At 31.2% G+C, this 19,617-nt stretch overlaps 1 protein-coding gene across 10 annotated transcripts in view; it reads left to right on the top strand.

Moving 5' to 3' along the window:
* Positions 1 to 18,040, top strand: part of dysc (whirlin protein dyschronic) — a 120,044-nt gene extending 102,004 nt beyond the window's left edge. For 6 of the 10 annotated variants that reach the window (XM_087414990.1, XM_087414988.1, XM_087414995.1 and 3 more), the window contains 3 exons: positions 4,809 to 5,129; positions 6,737 to 6,815; positions 8,729 to 18,040. In XM_087414990.1, the coding sequence (XP_087271116.1) occupies positions 4,809 to 5,129; positions 6,737 to 6,815; positions 8,729 to 8,871 (543 nt within the window). In that variant the 3' untranslated portion in view covers positions 8,872 to 18,040. The other 4 variants (XM_011061513.2, XM_087414993.1, XM_087414997.1 and 1 more) reach the window with 2 other exon arrangements.
* Positions 18,041 to 19,617: the final 1,577 nt, after the last annotated feature.

The following is a 19,617-nucleotide window of genomic DNA, read 5'->3' as shown; positions in this document are numbered from 1 at the left end:
TACGATCAAGTATCCTTGTGCTCCTAGAGCTAGCGAGTTTAGTCGACATAGCGTTAGGTGTTGTACGTGTTTTTTATCTTAGATGTCTTGCACATGCTACTTTTTTACGATTTGTCCTTACATTCTAGCACGATCACTATTTTACAATTATACGTATATACACAGAGCGTCTCATCTTCTTTCTCGTGTCGGATTTTAAAACGCAGGCTTGATGGGATCCGAGGATAGCTTGTGAGAATTTCATGGAAAATTAAACCGGAGGTGATAGAAATAAATAATGTTTAAAAAAAGAAATAAATTGTGAAACAAGGTGTGTTATCGCGAATTTGTACTTCAAGAAATTGAAAAATAATAGAATATTTTTCTTCTGTAAAGTAGATTTACGTCTCTGTCTATATATAACTTCTGCTTCCTTCTAATAAAAGTTTTGCGAAACATAATAGTTAATTGCGAAACGACTGCGAGAAATAGCTGCGATGCGGAATAATTCTCCTCCCATTGCAAAATCTTCGCTGAACGAGTTGTCTTTAACTTCGTCGCCGAGATAATCTCTAATTGAAACTTGATTGGGTGAGACATTCTATATATATACGTATTTACGGGCACGGGGTTGTATATGCGCTGAACATATTCACATAGATGTCTTGGCATGCACCATCACTTTACTCACATAAGAACCAGAATTGACTTAGCAAAACAGAAGCCTCACGAGATATGGTTTCAGTATAATTATTATAATTATTTAAATAATTGAACTATATTAAATCTCCAGTCGATTTGTTAATAAACACGTTTTTATATAATATATCCGTGAAAGAAATTGATTAAATTCGAGAAAAGAAAGAATATTATCAAAGCGCGAGAGAAAGTGATCGTTTTTATCCAAATAAAACCGGAGAAACCTTGTCTAATTCAAGACTAATCTATTTTTACGCCAACTTGCCAACTTGGATGACAACGTAAAATAAGAAAAACAAAGAAATCTAGGTCAAAAGTTTAGAATTACTTTTTAAAAGTTGACATTTTCAGGAATACTTACTCAAATATCCATAATAATATGTTTTTTTAGTAATTCAGATCAAATAATAATTATTGGATCTAAAGAATTATTGTTAAAAAATATGTTATTATGTGAATAGTTGAGTAAGTATTAAAAAATATCGATTTTTTTTTAATATTTTCAAACTTTTGATCTGGAACGTAAGTTTTCCTGTAAAAGCACTCACGAAAATCGTGAGTGGATTAAGCAGAAAGAGAAACTTCCTTTCGGGCAGAAAAATCGAGCAAGACGCCATGTGGGAAGAGCAAAACTTATTGTACCGACATGCGTACATGCGTGGGCACGTGCGTGTATCTCGCGTATCTCGCTGCCCATCGAATGGACGCACTTTCACTATTCTCGCTTTACGTTTCACTCGAGAAAACAAGCTGATCTAATTAACATGATCTTTTTGCCTTCCGGCCGTGAACTCGACAATTTAAGCGACCGATAAAAAATGTTAAAAATTAATCACTTTCGCTAGAATAGTCGCTAGCATTAATCTATATTTCAATCCAATTTTGTACATAATCCAGTTAAATTTTGATCCCCAATAAAATTATGGTATAATCTGCTTAATTTAGCATAATTGATTTAATTAATTACAGTTCAATAAATATATGAATCTCCTATAGCGCTAATTCAAGTTTAATTTGGTAGAAGAATAGTGTATCCTCTATTGTACTTATCATGTAATTTGTTGAGAATCTCATCTAAAAGTTATTTCAAAGTTTATTTTATTACAGACTAGAAAAATTCATACGAATAAAATTCATAACGATTATGTCTATTCCATAGTAATTTTTGAAACGAGTATCTCGATCATTGTCTTCTCAACTGCATGATTGTCAAGTGTTAGTTCAAACAAGTCTCGTGAATAGATAAAAAAAAACTGGGGTCTTTTCTATTACCTAGCATGGTGTAAATACTTTTCTATCAATCCAGTAATACCTACACTGACAGGCACAAAAGTGTTTGGTATTTATGATCATAATTGCATGATAAAATAATGATTAAGAATTCTATTTTTCTAGTTATTATTGCTATAAAATGTTAAAATGTAATAATATTTACAGTTTTATACTAAAAATGTATATAGTTCGAAAACAATTATATTTTATTTTATATTCATATATATAAAATTTAGTAATAATAATTATACTTATAGTTACAAAATAAATATAATTATCATTATTCAATTTTTTTACATAAATATAAAAAAATAAAATTGACCACGAAAAATATCATTTATAATCATTTTCAGTATCAAATATATATATTTTTTTATATAAAACCATAAATATAATTATTATTACTAACATTATAAAGTAATAATTATAAAAATGAAGCTCTAATCATAATTATTTTACCATGCAATTATAGTCATAAATACGAAACACTTTTCTCTCAGTGTACAGATTATTTTACATATTTTACGCTCTATATCCTTCACATCTCGATGACAATATGTGTGTGTTTTCTATTAATACATACTTTTTTCTCCAGTCAGCTTGATCTCTCTTATTTTCAACGGAACCATTTTTAAATCGATAGAAAAGACCCGATAACTGCTCTTATTTTGTTAGCAGCATCATTAGAATTGTCATAATTAGTCGTACAAATAAACTGCACAATTTGTTAGCTGGCCATTCGCTATACGACGATAGTGTCGCGATTGGAACCATCTCTATAATTGATGTATCGTTTTTTGTTGCGCACTCGAACAACGGTAAGCCGATCGTAAGCGAAACCGGCGCTGACGGCCACAAATATAGCGGCAATTAGTTGTGATAACAACACCACCGCCACCACCACACAACTACAATTACCACTCTCTTTTTCTCTTTCTTTCTCTTTCTCTCTCTCTCTCTCTCTCTTCTCTCCGAGCACCAACACTCGACTGCTATCAGCCTGCCATCAGCAAGCATGTTGACTCAATTTTTTGATATATATTCTTGTGATCTATACGTATATATATATATTAATACATATCAACATATATAGTGGTGTATTTTCACGTATGTGTACATTATATGCTCGCGTCTCTCAGCACATATAATTCACATACATGCACACAGGTGACGTAATGTTGCACGCAAGGAAAAGCGGAATGGAAACAATAGAACCGTATCGAATGCAAGGAAAACGGGAAACCCGAAGAGTTTTATTATTTCATTCACCGAAATGCCTCTTTATTTCTCTATGATTAAATCTATTTGAATGAAATTATTTATAAATGATAAAATAAAGGTGAGACAAGTATAAATTGCCTAATTACTGTTAACATGTCTCCCTGCATTAGAATACCACCTTTTTACGAAAGGTTTGTCATCCGAGTTAAATGACTATAAATATAGATACTTAATTAAAGTATATCTTTCCATTTCTTTGCTATTATTCCCATTTCATTTTTAGCACGATAGATAAAGCATGTGAAATGAGAAAGCATCGAGAGGATAGATAAAATGCATTTCAAAAAAAAGATACATATTTATATACCTTATTGTTCTGAAGTTCAGAAACGCTTGCAATTTTCTCGCATTTCATGGAAAGTTGAGTATCTTGATGAAAAAAAGCCGTAGAAAAGTTTTTAAAAATGCATTTCAAAGAGAAGATATGCAAGTTTATTTTTTTAGCTTTGTTTGTATCTTGTTCCTAAATTACATCAAAGATTAATATTTTTTTTAATATTTTTGTTTTACTTTGAAGTGCTTGATGAAACATCATTAGGAAAAAGTTAATGAAAAAATATTTTAAAATAGATTTTCTCATTTTTACAAAATTTCTTCTAACTTTAAAGTTAAAGAGTTTATGGAAAAAGAGAGAAGAGAAAAAGTTTTTATTATAATTTTCTCGATTCGCGTAACTTTTTCATAATTTTTAAAAGATTTTTTAAATCTATTTTTCCATGAGATAAAATTGCAATCTCGAACTTATGAACGGTGGTGTGTATGCAACCGTTTCGAACACCTTTTTCTATCAGCTTCCGATCAGTACTTTTGCATTTTACTTCGGAATTAATGCTCGGAATATCTCTTGCGGAGAGATGTGTTTTAACAATACGAGAGCTCGTGAATTATTACGAATTATTTGCACAGATATCTTACGATACTTTGTATCTCGGAAGCTGCGTGAAGATTACCAGAACGCTCTTCCACTGCAGCGTGCACGCGAATATGCTAGCATAAGCCTTTTTAGCTCTTATGTGCTGTGTCGTCGTGCGTGTGTGTGTGTGCATTGAGATGATATTTTGGATACGCGACAGCAACTACGTTTAATTCACGAAATTCATGAAAAAATCTCATTGCGCCCTTTTCTGTAAGTAAAATTAATTTGTAATTTCATTACAAAAACGATAAAAAATAATAATAAACACAATTCTCAAATGTTGTAGTTATTATTATTATTATTATTATTTAAAACAATTTAAAAAATTTAGAATTTCATTACTCAGACAAAACTTAGGAGTTTATTGTAACTTATGAAAATCGTAATTTTATTTTTATTTTAATGTGCAATTTAAAAAGAAAATTGAGAGAACATTAAAATTTCGTAATTTATACATAATTAAGTCAAATACATAATTAATTTAAATCTACTTAATACATTTATTAATTTTATTTTAAAATATGATAATGCAATATTATGTTTCAAAGATTCACGAAGTGGTCAAAGCACAATTAAACGGCTTTTGGTAATTGCTGACGCGTATCCGGCGAAATGGCCGGAGAAGAGACCTGATGTTCGATTACCGCCGTTCGAATGCAAGTTGTGCCCGTTCCAGGAGCTCGCACACAAGCTCTCGCGGAGCTTCGATATGCAGGAAGCGCAACTGCTGGAGGAAGGTGGCTCCGGCAGCGGGTCCGCCGTTGGTGGGACCGCGGGAGGCCCGCCACGGCGGCATCACAGCGTGCAGCGGCTGACCCGCAGCGAAATGTCGGAGCGACGGGAGGAGGATGGCGCCCTGGTGGTGCCCGATCATCAGGGCAATCTGCGGATCACCGTGAAAAAAACCAAGTCGATTCTAGGCATCGCCATCGAGGGCGGCGCCAACACCAAGCACCCACTGCCCCGGATCATCAATATACATGTGAGTTCGATAGTCGTGTACATAGAAAAATAAGTAATGTATATGCGAATAATAATTATTTCCAAGTATTTCAAAAAGTTCATGTATCCGCAAATCTATCATAAGCTTATCACGAGCATCTATTCAATTTATTCAAAATCTTGAATTCCCTAGTAAATTTAATACTGCAATTAAGATTATCAGATTAAATTTGCATATGATATAAAGTCGCTTTTTCGATTAATTTTATAACATTCTTCAGGAGAAAATAAATTCTCGTTTTAAGTATAGACTAACGAATTTTTCTAAAATTAATAAGTAAATTTTAAGATTATTATCAAGAAAATGTTCCTTGTCAAAGATAGCCGTACTTACTTAAAAGAAAGAAAGTAAATGGAGTAATCATTTTTCTTGGGAATAAAATGATATTTTTTTGTGTGTGTTTTTCCTTAATTGCATCTTAACTTTAATTCACGCTTTAAATCGGACATAAATAATTTCCCTTATTTAAAAATGTATATAATCGGTTATAATCAAAGACATAGAAATATAGATGTTTTGCAAAGAAATCTTGAGAACTTTTGGAATATAGGAATTTGTAATGTTCGTTCCACCAATAAATCGTAACATAAGTTGTAAGGTGAAACAAAGTGATTCTATGTGTGAGCTAGTTGATAGTTTTGAAGCTATCTCTGGCAGGTTATCTGACGTAGAAGTTAGGATAAATTAGGGCAAAGCTGGCAAATGTTAGATCAAAGGGAAAATTGAAGCAAAGCTGTGGATATTGAATTAAAAGTAAAAGTAGAATAAGAAAATTGGATTAAAGGGAAGTCCAGAACAAAATCAGAAAACGTTAATTTAAAACAAGAATAAAAGAGGGTATATCGGAGATTTAGGATAAAGTTATAGATTGCTGGATAGAAGGAAAGTCATTAAAAGGAAAGAGACTAAGAAAAGTTGTTAGAGAAAAGATTAAAATAGTTTTAGAAAGAAAAAAATTAGAGCCAAATGAGTAATAAAGCTAATAATGTTTAGGGCATAATTGTCTATGCTTCATTAAGATCAGTAAAGAATTCTATTACTGTAATTATATTTACCCATTTAAAAATTTCAGGACTAAAGGTTTCAAACTAAGGTTTCTAAGACAAAAAAACCTTCTTTTGATTGATAATAAGATATTCCACGTATTATTGATTTGCAATTGAAAAACAAGAATATGTTCTTATTTCTTAATTCATTTCAAGCGTTTATTAATTCGAAATGTAATATAATAATATTATCCGGACATGATCTTCAAAATTAAAAAGAATATTTTTTCTTGATATTAGATATGCAAATCTGTTTCTTTTATCTAGCTTACTCTACATAAATAATTATGCACAAAAATGGAGTATGCTAATGACGCTAATTAACATTTTCTTAAGCTTCTTAAATAATGAAATACATTATGACAAAATATATGTTTTATGTTACTTATGATGCCAAGCGTTTAACTTAAATGAAGCTTGACTTGAGTGAAACGCGCGATTAATATGCGTCGCGAGCGAATTTATCGTCGACGCCATTTACGGTGGCATAAACAATATTACGCTATAAATATGACTAACGCATACGGTAATTCGTTGCAGGACAACGGAGCAGCTTACGAAGCTGGTGGCCTCGAAGTCGGACAGCTCATTCTCGAGGTCGATGGTCAAAAAGTTGAAGGTAACGCCAGCAAGATCAAAACGTAATAGATCTATGCGAAACATTTTATATACTTATTTTATCATAGTAATTTGATTATTGTAATTTGAAATTATGGTTATTGGTTTAAAGATTCGCAGAGCTTCGATTTCAGAGAAAAAAGATCAACTTTCTTTTGATTGATAGTGCTAAGGTATTTCACCTTAAGCAAATTTAATTTTGTAATGGAACAATTTAAACAATAATGATATATTCGATCCAATAACAATAACGCTTTAACTCTCCACTGGCCAAGTTGGATTTTGAAGCACTTGACATTTTGAAGCATTTTGATTGTGAATGCTGATAAATTTATATAAATCTATAAAAAATAAGTAAATTCGAATTCTACACGGAAAAAACAGTTTTACTGAGGTATTTATCCAAAAATTTAGCTAGATAAAGATCTGAAAATAATTTTGTTTGACAATCAAAATAATTATATAGGACGCTTAAATTGGTTGCTACAATGCTAAAATTTTTTGCAGTAGTGTCATCAATACTTGAGCGTTCTATATAATTATTTTGATAGTCCGAAAATTATTTATAAATTTGTGTATCTAATTAAATTTTTATAAGGACTTTAACAAAACTGCGCAAAAATAATAGTAATAGTAAAAACTCGTTGTTAAAGCTTCCACAAATATGCAAGAATTTCAGATTTTTATATGGTTTAAAACAATATAAAAATCTGCATTGAAACTCAATGACCTAGATTGCTGACGAAAGATAAATAAAATTTCACATGGCCGAGAGAATTTAAAAAATTGATTTAAATGAATAATAATAATCGTTTCCTTACTTCGAAAATAATATAACTAAATTACTCCAAAAATAATACAATATAACTAAAAAAATTTAATTTTTAAGTAATTTTTAAGTTATTATCATGAACGAATCAAGAAAATATTATCCTATCATGAACTAATTTATTTTCATCAAAAATTATAAAATTATAAATATCTAAAAACGTTATTATTTAAAAAAAAACATCATAATCGTTGCAAATAAAAACAAATGATTTTTTTAAATCATGAAATGAAATTGATAAAAATGACATTTGATCATATGAAGAATATATTTAATCAATAAGTTCAAGTTAAAAAACAGTTTTTCCTTTTTTACATGAAAAAAAGATATAATTCACAATACCATAAATATTTAGTTGTAAGCAATATAGCATCATTCTAATTATCTTTGAAAAGTATATGTATGCTTCATGTGACGTTTTTACTTTGATGTGTCAACTACGTCAATGTAATTATGCGTGATCTGATTATGATAATTAAAATTTAAAACTGGTTAAGGGATCATTTACATGTATAAATTATCTATTTATAGTTCCATCAATCGTGATGATCTCTTAAAAAGATTTTATGTTATTGCTTATATGAAATAATTATTGCATTAAAAATAAAAAAATATTAATTTTAAATTCAAATTAATTTTTTAGCAACCAGTCTAATAATATTTATATCATATCAACGTCTTTATATCATATCAACGTAATTTTTCTGAACCAACCAACAGTGAGAGCAATACAATTAAATTTATATTTGTATTTAGAATAATTATTCAAAGCGTAACAACGATTTATCCATATTACATCTGAACATTCTACCTAAATCAACCAAATAATACAGTTGCCATAAAAAAATTCGTGGTTGAATGTTGAAGAAAACAGTCTAATTATATAAAATAACCAAATACGTCATTGCTGTAACATAAGTCACTCAACCAATGCACTGATTCAAACAACACATAAATAGTTGCTCCGTATTTTATTACTTAATTATTTGAGTTATGTCATTTTGAAGTAAGGAAACGAGAAGTTCAAAATTTAATTACCTGCTAAATTTAATTCTCTGAATAATTAATTCTACTTTTACTTGCAGGACTTCACCATCAAGAAGTCGCGCGGTTGATCGCGGAGTCATTCGCGCGCCGTGATCGAAACGAGATCGAGTTCCTGGTGGTGGAGGCGAAGAAGAGCAACTTGGAACCGAAGCCGACGGCACTCATTTTCCTGGAGGCGTAGCAGGAATCTCCCACCTCCGAGCCGGAACCACCATAGCCCAACCTGACCAAAGCTCGGCCGGCGGCGATTCAGCTTGAACGTCACCGCCGTTAAATCCAATCGAGACTAACCGGACGGATCGTCAATTAAATCTCCCAAAGATCCGATTTTGAAAGACAGCCCTCTCGAAGGGACTAACGATCTCTTTCGAGTTTCTCGATTCGGACGGCCGAGCTGTCGGTCAGCTGCTAAATGATTAACCTGGCCCTGGTGGTGGGAACTTCACTTCACCCCGCTGACAAAACAACACCTCGAAGACAACACTTCGAAAGAAGAAGAACGAGGACACTGGAGAGATTCCGGGTCGGCGTTGCCAGATCCTGAATTAGGAGGGCCCTTCGGAAGGCCGCTCTAACGCGAAAACCGCGTTAGGTACCATGGGACAAAGGATCCTGGAAAGTTCCTGGACTCTCGTGCTAAACTAGCTGGAGTCGCAACCCGTTCTCTCGAACTTTCCTCTCCAAGCGCGCGAAATCCACAAATCGGCACGAGACTGCCGCGAGAAAGTCATTTTACTGTATATATACAAATACATACCGCTGTACATACCTCTTGTAACAAAACGCAGTTCGATAGGAAGCAAGTAGCCGATATACTTCGAGAGCACCGGGACAGTACATTCGGACAGTCTCTGGCAACGTCGTTTCCCAAATCTCCAGTCACAGAACTGTTCACCAATTAATTGCGCGATCATCGATCCATCTAACCACTTGGACGCGGCTCGAGATGATGAAACGCGAGAGCTATCATCCCGTGAAGATAAAGCGCAGAGAAAAAAAGCAAAAGAATATATATTTTATTTTTCAATGATCACATCGTTGCGTCGGTGGTTACTTCGAGACTATTTGAGGGAAAATGGACGAAAGAATCGCGCAATGTGCCAAACTAACTAACGCAATTCGTATATAATAAAGCTTACTTAATTGATAAGAGATCGAAGAAGAGAGAGACGAATTCGGCGGAATGCGCGAGAAAGTGCAACGAGAGAAGGGCGGACCTACATGCTCACACGGTGTAGTTGCGTGAACGATTACCTCACAGACACATTCACAAACATTACACCCACGTTTCGACACAGATATTATATTCGCGCGAAATCCGTGTTACGACGGCGCGAAATCGCGCCCGATCAGTCGGGATTAATCGCGCCGTTGATTAATTATGAGAGTTACGGGTGATTTCTATCCGAAAAGTAGAAGGATGTAAGCTCGAAAGCTCATTATATCGGGAGAAGCTGAGCGAGTTTCAAAAAGTTGCGAATGTGCAACTTTTACTAATGGATAAACAAAATAATACGGGGAGAAATATAAGGGAAATTAAATTCGATCAAATAATGTGGATTAAATGGATACAAAGTTTATATTTAAAGCAAATGTAAAAATTATATTGTAAAACAACGTTAAATTTTATCTTATTTAAGAAAACTATTTTTAAATTCGTTTCCGACTCGTTGATTGTTTTTTGAAAAAACGTATTATAAAAGTTCAATAATTTTTTATCTTAACATGAATCTTTTTGTTGTATTTCTTCAATTTGGGAATTTTTACTAGATATGTATCTGACAATTACGAGTAACTGAGATAATTCCAGATAACTTCCTTCTACTTCTCGAATACAATCCTGTTGATCAAGATTCTCGTTAATTCGAGTGATTAGGTGTCGTTCGGCTGGTCCTCGAAATCGCGCCTAATATCGCTTAATAGTCTGTTAAATGTTATACTGTATAGATTAACGTTGACGTAGTTAATAGACGTTGATCAGACGTCACTAGGACGACATTACGCGTTGTTCGTTTATTGCGTTGTCAGTTGTGTGTTAGAAGATTTTAACTCCTCGGGTACGCGATATACTCGCAAACAAATACTCAACTCCAATTTAATCTTAACGTAACTAAATGTAATTTCACAATGAGAAAAAAAAAAGATAAATCAACTAAAAAATAATATTCCGTTATCTCTTTTCAGACAGATTAATCTGCCAAAGATGATAGATTTTTTTATCAATATTTAGAAATTACTAATATAAATTATTAATATTTCTTTCGTTCATCCTATAATGTCTGTGATGAAAAAATTAAGTTAGAATCTAAACAAAAGTGAATCAATATTTAAAATATCAAATAAAGGTAAAAGTGGATCAATACTTAATATTCAAAATATCAAATAGAAAAAGATGTAATTTTTGAAACTCCTCGTGCGCGCGACATATATATCGTGACCCGAGGTGAGATTAATGATAATATTTTTTTGACTGTCGAGTATGGCCGAAGTGCGTCGATGATCGTCATCGAGGCGGAATTAACGACGATCTTGACCGAGATCGAGACCGATGGCGTCGACTTGTTACGTTGCAAATCGTTGTTGAGGCTTAAAGAAGTATATTACTCACGTACACACTATGGTACACATATTTATACATGTACATATAAGTATTAAAACTACTGTATGAAAACTACCGTAGTGGAATTGCAAATCGTACCTAACTATTAGGCGTCAAGCGTCTCGCCGAAAGGGGAAAATAATTTAAAGATAAAAAAAAAAGAAAATATTTAAAAAAAGAATAAAAGGGCGGTATTTTCGAAGAGAACCTATAAGCTTAGAGTGCGTACGCATAGTAAGGGCCTGATCGAGTATGAGCGACGGGAAATCGCGGAGGATCCTGCACAAACGGGGATCTTGCACTGAGAAAAATTTCGGAAAGAAAATGAACGAACCAGAAGATTCTTATCGTATCAATTAAATTTCTGGTTATCTCAACTACAATTATAATGGATTCAATCAGAAAATTCTGATTTGTTCACTTTACAGAATTCCAATTAATGTAACCAGCCTTTTTTTCCAGTGCGAGAAGAATCTTCGACAAATCTCTGACTCGAGGAAAAAGGCGACCATGTCAAACAAGATAAACTTTTTTATTTTCTCTCTCTAATTCAAATCATTGTGCGTGATTAGATATATATTCAAAGGATAAATAAAATAATGTGAACATCTATAAGGAAATACACTATTTATTTTATTATTAATAAGAGATTGGCACGATATTTGCATTAATATATGATCTATCTTTGTTGGAATAGAGTTTTTTTACACAATGTTTAAATAGTTACCAATGGAATGTTGTAATACTTTTTTGGTAGAACAACTTTCAGTTGCTTATATAAATGATGTTGGAGAGAAAATCTATTTTCACTCTGTTTTCCAAGATTGTCCACTTCTGTTCAAAACTTTAATATATTTCCTAGCCAGTAAAATCGCCTGATTTAAATAACGTTGAACCATTTGGAATTTTGAAGAACAGAGTAAGAAACAGATATTCTTCTCCAACAATTGGAAGATGTTCTACTAGAAAATGATATAACACTGCACTGTAGCAGTTGCTACACTATTCAAGTATGTATGACTTTACTCCAACAAGAATGGAATCTGTATTAAACAATGGAAATGATAGTCAATCTCTTATTAATAAAAACAAACAGTTTCTTGGAATTCACATTTTATTTTATATATTCGCTATATTTTCTTAATATTTTCATAAATTTCTTATAAAAATTTAATTGTATCCGTAAAAAAAATTAGTGATTGACGATAATTTTTTTGCAGCATCGCAAATTATTTATACATTTCTAACTAAAGAAAAAAATCATGATATGTTCTTTCTTTTTCCTCGAGTCAGGAAAATTTACTGAAAATTCATTCTGCGAGTTATAGTAAGACACTAATCGATAAGTCGCGTTCCATTCTTGCGTATATGCATGATTTCGATAAATAGATGCGTCTCGCACGAACATGCTAAATAAATTCCGAAGATATAGAAATTATTAAGTATTATCTTTATGTAGGTAAGCGATAAATAGAGCAGGAATTGAGTAGTGCGTAATGACAAACATACCGCGAGTATTTTAATACACTAATCACGCATCCGAGAGGAGAAACGACTCGATCGTCCGCGATTTTGCCGATTACAAAATAAAAGGAAAAAAAAACTGTTGGAACTGTAAAATATACGCGTGCGAGCTATTGTGCAATTGTATGAATGCCAAATCGAGCCACAAGCGAGTGAAGAAAGACACTTAACCACATTGTCTCAGGTGATTAATCCCTCAACGATATGATATGTAAATATATATTGTTTATAAATGCATAAGATGTTTCATCTTTATCTCGTCAAACTTTAACAACTGACATTTTGGCGTTTTTGAATTTTCACTTTGATAGACTTGTGTAGAAACTAATCGTTTCAACTTTTAATATTCAAGAAATCCTTATAATAAATTTAATTGAAATGAATTTAACCTTCCTTGACAGATGTTAAAATTTGTAACATAAATCAGTTACTGGCATTGTAAAATCTATTTAATTTATGTTAATTAAAAGACACTAATTAATTTCAATCAAAATAATATAACTTGTATAAAAAAGAATGAATACTAAGTATATTTGAAAAAGAAGTATATTTAAAAAAGAATAATCTACATATTGAAAAAAAACAAAATTTTAATAAATATTTGTTTGAATAATTCAAGTAAATATTTACTAAATGTAAACTATATATTTATTTGATATAAGAATCATTAATTTATGTGTTTAACTATTATTTTTTTCTAAGTAAATATTTATTAAATACTGTAAGTAAATGTTTATTTAGCACTAGTCAAAGAAATTGGAATTAAGATTCGGTAAATTTTTTTCAGTGCACATTTAGATTAAAGAAAATTAAATTGTTTGATATTTTTCAAACAGATTTATAATGGAATGGGTTTAATAGATTCACCGTCAGCTCTAGATTAGGTTAAATTCAAATGAAGTTACTTGCTTGATATTCTTTTAAAAAACAAAGATTTTCTAATTACACTAGAAAATAATAATCCTTTTCTTTTATATTATTATTAAGGAAATATTATTAAGGAAAAACCTATTTAAATAACTATCGTATCGTGAGGGTTCAATTGCCTGCGATTTCAGCAAATGTGCCAAAAAGTTTGCGCTTAATCATATTACCATCAACGACAACGGCGGCTTCAATCGACATCGTCACGTCGGCGAAGAAGAGGAGCGAGAAGTAGGGAGATAACAAGAAACTGAGAAGGATTTCCCGGAGCACATTTGAATCTTTTCTTCGTTATTCTTTTGTAGCACGCACGGGAACATGACAAGTCGCTTTAATCACTTTATTATTACAGTGAGAGAAAAAACGGGGTAGTATTAAGAAAGGAACTAAGAGTGAGATAAGTTCTGACGGAAAAAATAGAGAAGGCGAATTCGCGCTTCTCATTTCCCCTCGAATGGAGGAAAAGAAAAGAGAAAATTCGCGTCGACAAATCGTCGGAAGAATTGGAGCGCCAGACTCGAAAGACGAGAAAGGATGAGGGGGTGGCTCGAGAATTTTGAAAAGCGACGGGGATAATATAACTACAAGGGGGACTCGACAGATAAAAATAAGATGAGATATTTTTGTAAAGCTTTCGATGTTTACCGCAATCCCAGAAACGTTTCGAAGATCTCAGCTGACATATCCGACAATGCCTTATCGCTTTTAAAAATCGAAAACTATCGAGGAACGTTATGCGAGAGGGATGAAGAACTCGGAACGTGAGACACCTGACCTGACACACAACCCCAATCCATTCCCGCCTTCCGAGAGAAACAAATCGAGATAAACACTCGATTAAGCGCTTAAAAATGCATCGCAATAGCGCATCTTAATAATCATGCGAATTTATTTATTTTCTTTTTATTTGAAAATTGCAAAACACAATGACGTTAATAGATTTATCTCTGAAAAAGATATCGATAATTAATGTAGCACAACAAAAAAAAAAGGAAAGATCGAATTTCTCAAATACACTGAAAAAAAGTCTGATAATAATAATCAAGCCTAGATAACAGTTACTAATGCTTTGATGAACCAATTTCAATCTAATGTTTGGTTAATTCGATTATATTATAATATAATCGAAATCAACTAAACGTGAAATTTACTTTTCTAAATATTATTTTATTTTTCTAATTATTACCAAATGGTAATGATTACTGCACTGTTAGTATCAAAGGCGCAATGATAACCCATCCTGGTTCATAAGTTAAAATCAAATCGGAACCGACCAATTTTTTGGACCGTTTGATTTGATATCGACTACATTTTCTATTGATCTTCGAAGAAGATCGATATTTTATCAACACTGCATCGAAAAGATCAACGTTTTATCAACGCTGCATCGATAAAATGTCGAGTTTCTTTCGAAGATTAATAAAAAATCTAATAGGTATCAAATCAAATGGTTCTAAAAATCAATCGATTTCAAATCGATTTATAAACCCGGACAATCCCTTGAGTTAAAAATATTTTGTTATTTTTAACTTCCATGTTAAAATGTAAAATCAATCTATTTCTGTAGTTAGTTTCAAAATAAAAAATCGCATTAAGGTATGCATTCAAATAATAACATTATATTTAAATCAAATTTAATACACTTTCTTGAGTGAAATTGTTTAACTCCATTCCTTTAGTTCAATTAACGATATATTGAATAGAAGCAATAATGACCTAAAAAGAGTTAGAAAGGATATAATAATAAGGAATAAAAAATAATTCAATTTAGATATAATTTGACGTTATAAATTTAATAGTGTATTATAATATTTAGAAATATTAATTAAATATTTCACCGTAATATACTAAACAGAATTCATTTCGTAGCTATCAGACTTTCTTTCAGTGTATTAGCATCGAATCGAGTCTTGATTAATTAATCAATGAGCGCCGTACACTGAGAAAAAAATGCTGTTGATTCAATTAAATTCTATATTACGGGCTGTCACTAACATAAGTGATTAATTCATGTATATTTTTATTGATAAAGGCATAAATTATTATTTCAATAATCAAGGCCTTTATGTCAATATGAATCAACAGCATTTTTTTTCAGTGTAACTCTCTACTTGATTGACGTCATTTATTTTCGACAACGACAACGTACGATTTCGATGGCGCATCTGATCAAGCTGTGTTCCAAATCGAGTCTTGAATAAGTCCTAAATCTTTCTTAACCGATTTCTTTTCTTCGATGAGAATGAATAATCTAATTTTCCGCAATTTTCCTCGACGACCTCATTTTAAATGAAAAAGTACAATTACATTTAAATTAAAAATCGTGGAATTAATCCCGAAAAAGAAAGGAAGATTTAGTTATATTAGAAGTTTTAATAATCTTATTAGTTCCCATCTCTTTTACGAAATAATCCTTTTTGATCCGGAACAGATCCTGATCCCGGCTTTAACACATAATCTCATATCCCTCGTACAAAGAATATAAAAATTTAAGGTATCTCACGTAGCACGATGATGTTGCATCGTTTGAAGAGTGAAAAAAATCGAAATTTAATTAAGCAACAACAAAGAACAATTACCGCGTAATTCCTAACTCCTGTTTACTTATCAATTGGAAAAGAGGGAGGAAAAATAAACGAAAGAAAAATAAAGATAGGAATACGCTATTATCACGTCAAGCAAACTCGGTTTCTTTTCTCTTATCATATTTTATTACTAAAGAGACATATATATTGATTGCACTGGTCTTTTACAATTAACAAGAAAGAGTCAACTGATCGAATGTATCTGTAATTATAATACAAAAAGAATAATTTTATAATTTTACTGAACAGATCTGAAAATAATTTTGTTAGGTCATCAAAATATTTAATTTTGTTGGAAATTTAAACTGATCGCTGGATCAAAATTTTTTGCAGCATTGCTCACGTCATTTTTTAGTTTCCAACATAATTATTTTAATGTTCTAAAATTATTTTCAGATCTGCATTCAATAAAATTTTAAAACTTTTTTCAGCGAAAATCATTCTCTCCATTAATGTATCTGCAATTTAAATCGTATAATGGAAATTTAAATGGTATTCTGAAAAAGTTACATTATTTTTTAATGCTTTTCTTTTTTTAAAATCATATATTCTTCAACAAAAAATCAATTTTGTTGAAGAATCTAAAAATGTAGCTAGATAAATGTAAAAATAATTCTATTGGATTATCAAAATAATTATGTTATATACATATAGAACACTTAAGTTTTAATGACAATGTTGCAAATAGTTTTAATAAGTTCTAGCAACCAGTTTGAGCGTTCTATGTAACTATTTTTAGATTTAACTAAATTTTCAAATATTTAGAATGTTTAATTGTAACATGCAACATTAAAAATTAAAAAGAATTATTTGATTCAATTATTGCACTATGACTTTGTACAAAGAATTTTCGATTGTAAAAATTCCTTTTAAAATATAATTCTTGTACCTTTATACAAACACTGTATGCATAGTGTCTTGCAAAAACAGAAACGTAAATTTCCTTAATTAAATATTCAGAAATCCGTTCTTTCCATGTAAATCGCAATGAAATATCACACGAAAATATCGCTAGATAAATAATTCTCTTATAATAATTTACATAAAATTAACGAAAATACTACAAACCAATTGAAAATTTATCGGCGAATAAAATAATAGAAATAAATGGAAAGCTACACATCGAAAGATACATGCATTACATTTTTGTTAATATTTAAATAACACAATATGACGTGATAAAGGCGTGTCCACCGTTAAAACCGACACTCAAAACAATGTAATTATAATTGTAATTTACTATTTGTACATACGCAAGAGCTCGTTCATGCGCGTCTCGTAGATCATCTCTTTTTGCAATCGAAACTTGTATATCTCTGACACATGTATACAAACACACTCACACATACACACGCGGAACGTCTACACGTCACACATAAGCACACAGACAGTCACCAAGGCGCATGGATTAAAAATCGAAATCAGCGCGCTAGATTGCGTTTAATTGAATAACTCGTCGGTTTATTGTACGCCTCGAGAAAACAACGTTGTTGCGAGAAGGAGGGATAAGGTAAATCGAACTCACACGTACATGACCACGTAGAGCCACGTAAGAAGGCGATTGCGGAGGCGTAGCTCACGACACGGCATGGCACGTGCGAGCGCGCGCTGCCATTATTATTATTGTTCTTATCATTATGATGATTATGGTGATTATTATTACTACGATGATGACGATTATTATTACTATAATTGAATAAAACGTTCACCACGGGAAACAGACTTTGTCTCTTTTTCTCCCTCCCCCTCTCTTTTGAGAAATAAAAAATTCCTTAACCATTCATGGAAGCCAATTTTCGACGACATATTTATACGCGTTAAAATAATCGTTGAATATTCGATATTTAATTCCACTCTCAGTATAGCATATTCGAATATTATATATTTCTAAAAAAAGACGATTTCTTTCGAAACTTCTATTTACTTTATTAATCATAAATGTTTTTACTAATAAAGATATATAAATTTGCTTAAAATTATTGTATTCCTTAATATAGTTAACGTTTTGATTTAAACAATTTGGAAGATGCTGAGTGTAAAAAGTACACAAGCAACGTGGACGAACCTGTATATTCCTTACCAATCAACTTTGAAAGCATGTATAGTGTTGGCAATTTTATTCCAATGTCGCGTGATATGGTATGATTGTGAAGATAAATTAAAAGAATATTAATTTAATATAACCGGCTAAAAATGTATACATAACTGATATTTGACATCACGAACGCATTTTGATCGTGCAAGTCTCGCAAAACGTGCACGTAGTCAAAAAACAACATTGACGTTTGCATTCGCCATCAAATCACAACTGACTGATACTTGATACGTGTATTACTCTGTGCTTTTAACGTAAAAATAGCAAACGAATAAATCCAAATCCATTGAAATATTCCAAGAGCAACACAACATGCATACAAAAATAGATTTAAAAAACTATCGTTCGTATTAAACAAACAAATTACGATGAAATAATAATTTACATCATTCTTTCTTCCTGTTACTTCGCCGCTTGCTTTTATGTAAATATTTAGCGCATTACAAAGTCAATGTATGCGGAATATTTCGTTCCTTTCAGATTATTTTTCTCAAATTAATTCGGATAAATAGAATAACATTAGTAAGACCTTTTAATTTTAGATGATGATAATTTATATCAAGATTCAGAATGCTATTTTAATTATAATTATACGTAGCGTATAAATGGAAAACATTTAAAGAGTCGGAATACAATATGTATATGTATAAAAAATATATTAAAATATACATACATATACAATCATATATCAAAATATCAAATTATAAATCAGTCTGCATATATAAAATTATAAACAGAATTCTGTCATTCTAAATTATGAAATGCCTAACGTGGTCTTCACAAATAGGATTTATTATTTATAATGAATTGAATAAAATATATATTCAGATATATGTATATATAAAGTTATAAATAAAAGATTTGTCCAAAATTTTGATATAAATTATAAATCTTCTAAAGTAATCCTGACAAATAATTCAAAATAATATTACTCTCGTTTTTATTATTTATAATAAATTTATTTATAATAAAAATTGAATAAAATAGACTTAAGCTGCAATATTAACCTAATATCTCTTTTGAGATGCATTTTCTCCTATATTATTTTATTTTGTATATTAAATTGCGTTTTCTTGTTATTTATACTTCAATAAAGTTATTAAAATTACAGTTAAAATGTTTATCAAAAAGATATATCAGAATCTCTCGCTCTAATATCTATTTCTCTATAAATATTTTTCTTTACTCTCTTTTAGATAT

Source organism: Acromyrmex echinatior, chromosome 17 (genome assembly GCF_024713525.1).
Source record: "Acromyrmex echinatior isolate Ae372 chromosome 17, ASM2471352v2, whole genome shotgun sequence".
In the NCBI taxonomy this organism is placed as follows: Eukaryota; Metazoa; Arthropoda; class Insecta; order Hymenoptera; family Formicidae; genus Acromyrmex; species Acromyrmex echinatior.
Note: the sequence above shows the minus strand (reverse complement) of the source record. Positions and strands in the feature narration are given on the sequence as shown.